At 56.4% G+C, this 2,009-nt stretch overlaps 1 protein-coding gene across 1 annotated transcript in view; it reads right to left on the reverse strand.

Annotated features, from left to right (window-relative positions):
• Window positions 1–169: 169 nt before the first annotated feature.
• The window catches only part of XKR5 (XK, Kell blood group complex subunit-related family, member 5), a gene marked incomplete at both ends in the record, with an annotated part of 4,813 nt that continues 2,973 nt past the window's right edge, over window positions 170–2,009 (reverse strand). The window contains one exon of the mRNA XM_010296544.1: window positions 170–540. Within this exon, the coding sequence (XP_010294846.1) occupies window positions 170–540 (371 nt within the window). The remainder of the gene's footprint in view (window positions 541–2,009) is intronic.

The raw sequence follows: 2,009 nt of genomic DNA on the forward strand, positions 1-2,009 counted from the left end.
CGTCCTGTGCCGTTCGTGCAGCTCCAGTGCTGGGTTTGCCGCCTCCTCCGTTCCCCACCGACGGCAACGTCTCATCAGTCCGACCAGATTCAACACCCCGAGGAGCAGCTTCCCTTGTGGGGAGGGAAGGGTCTGCCCCAGGCTCAACACCGGCGTGTTTCCCCATCACCCATGCTCCAGGGTAAACCTCTCCCATGCCACCGTCTCCAAAAGCTGCGTTGATCGTGGACATATCTCCTGTCTTCAAGGCCAGCTTTACCAGCAGCCAGTGGTGATGGTTTGTCCAGCTGTCCTCCAGACACTCTCCGAATTGCAGAAGCGATGAGATGTTCCCATTTTTGGGATCTGCCGTGGTCCCTTCCCCTGCCGACGACTCTCCGTCTCCGAAAATTCCCAAACTCTGCCCTGCTTGAGAGACATCTCTGGCATCCTTGTCAGCACCAGCAGCTGCAACCCTGCAGGTTGTCTCCAGGAGGCCCTGCCAGATCTCGGTGGACTTGGGGTGGAGCAAGCTGTAATAAACCACCAGAGCTGTGGCACCTAAAAAAGAGCAGAAAGGTGTCAAAGGGTGAGTCCCAGCAGTGTTTTGGTGAGGTGTGGAGGAGAGACCAGACCTCGCTGCCACTTCCATATCAACAGGCTGTCTTGCAGAGATGCTGCTGGGCATCCAGCGTCCGAGCACCATGTCTTTCAAGCATTTTTAAGGGACGCAAAAATCCAACTAGAGCAGATTTGGGAAAGGGAGGGCCGAGCACAGTCTCAAAACTGAATTTACTTTTAACGTGGATCGATTTGCAGACTGATAGGTGCACAGAGAGGCAGATGCTGAGCACCAGCAGACGGGACACGGGGCAGGGAGAAGGCGTGTGATGAGGGAATTCTTCCTCTCTCACAGCATCCCGGTCCTCTAGCCATTAAATGCAGCAGGATTTTAAGACACCTTCCTACTTCTACCCTAAACTCATTCAGGGCCAGAGGGATTGCTCCTTTTCCAGCCCAGACGTGCCCTTTCTTGAACACAGTAGACCTGCGTGCAGCCGGCCTGGGGAGATGCACAAAGCCCAGCACATGGGTGTTACAGCTTCCCCCTGCCCCCAACCTGCTGGGAAAACATGAGCCTGGTGAGGACCTCACCCCGCAAACAGCAGCTCCCATCCTTGCCCAGTGCCAGTTTTGCAAACAGAGGTGCCGATGGGTTGTTTGCAACATACAACCTCTCCTCTCCTTCAGCAGAGTTACACATTCAAGCTTTAGGGAATTAAATGCACCAGCTGGGTGTAGCTGCAAGGTATGGAGTACCTTCTCCATCACGTACCAAAAAAACCCTCCCCATGGACACAAAAAGCGTTTCCATTTACAAAAGCAGCGCCGATCTTTGAAAGAAAAGAGGGTGGGAGAAAGCTGCTGTAGTTCTGCATGGTCCCACACCAGTGTATTCCCAAAACATACCCAGTGATGGCCCATCAATCACAAGCCACCTTCATAATGGATGGGATGCTATCCAGAGGGACCTGGACATGCTGGAGGAGGAACATCACGAGGTCATCAAGTCCAACCATTAACCCAGCACCACCATTTGGTGGGCATGGGACCACTAAACCATGTCCCAAAGTGCCACGTCTATACGTTAGGAGGTGAAAGGATGGAGAGCAGCCCTGTGGAGAAGCACTTGGGGGTCCTGGTGGGTGAAGAGCTGGACAGGAGCCGGCAATGTGCGCTCACAGCCCAGAAGCCACCCGTGTCCTGGGCTGCCCCCAAAGCCGCGTGGCCAGCAGGGCGAGGGAGGGGGTTCTGCCCCTCTGCCCCGCTCTGGGCAGACCCCCCTGCAGGGCTGCGTCCAGCTCTGGAGCCCTCGGCACAGGAGAGACATGGACCTGCTGGAGCGGGGCCAGAGGAGGCCCCAGCAACGCTCCGAGGGCTGGAACAGCTCTGCTGGGAGGACAGGCTGGGAGAGCTGGGGGGGCTCAGCCTGGGGCAGAGAAGGCTCCGGGGAGACCTTAGTGCAGCTG

The sequence above is a fragment of the Phaethon lepturus genome, unplaced genomic scaffold (genome assembly GCF_000687285.1).
Source record: "Phaethon lepturus isolate BGI_N335 unplaced genomic scaffold, ASM68728v1 scaffold48411, whole genome shotgun sequence".
Lineage (NCBI taxonomy): Eukaryota > Metazoa > Chordata > Aves > Phaethontiformes > Phaethontidae > Phaethon > Phaethon lepturus.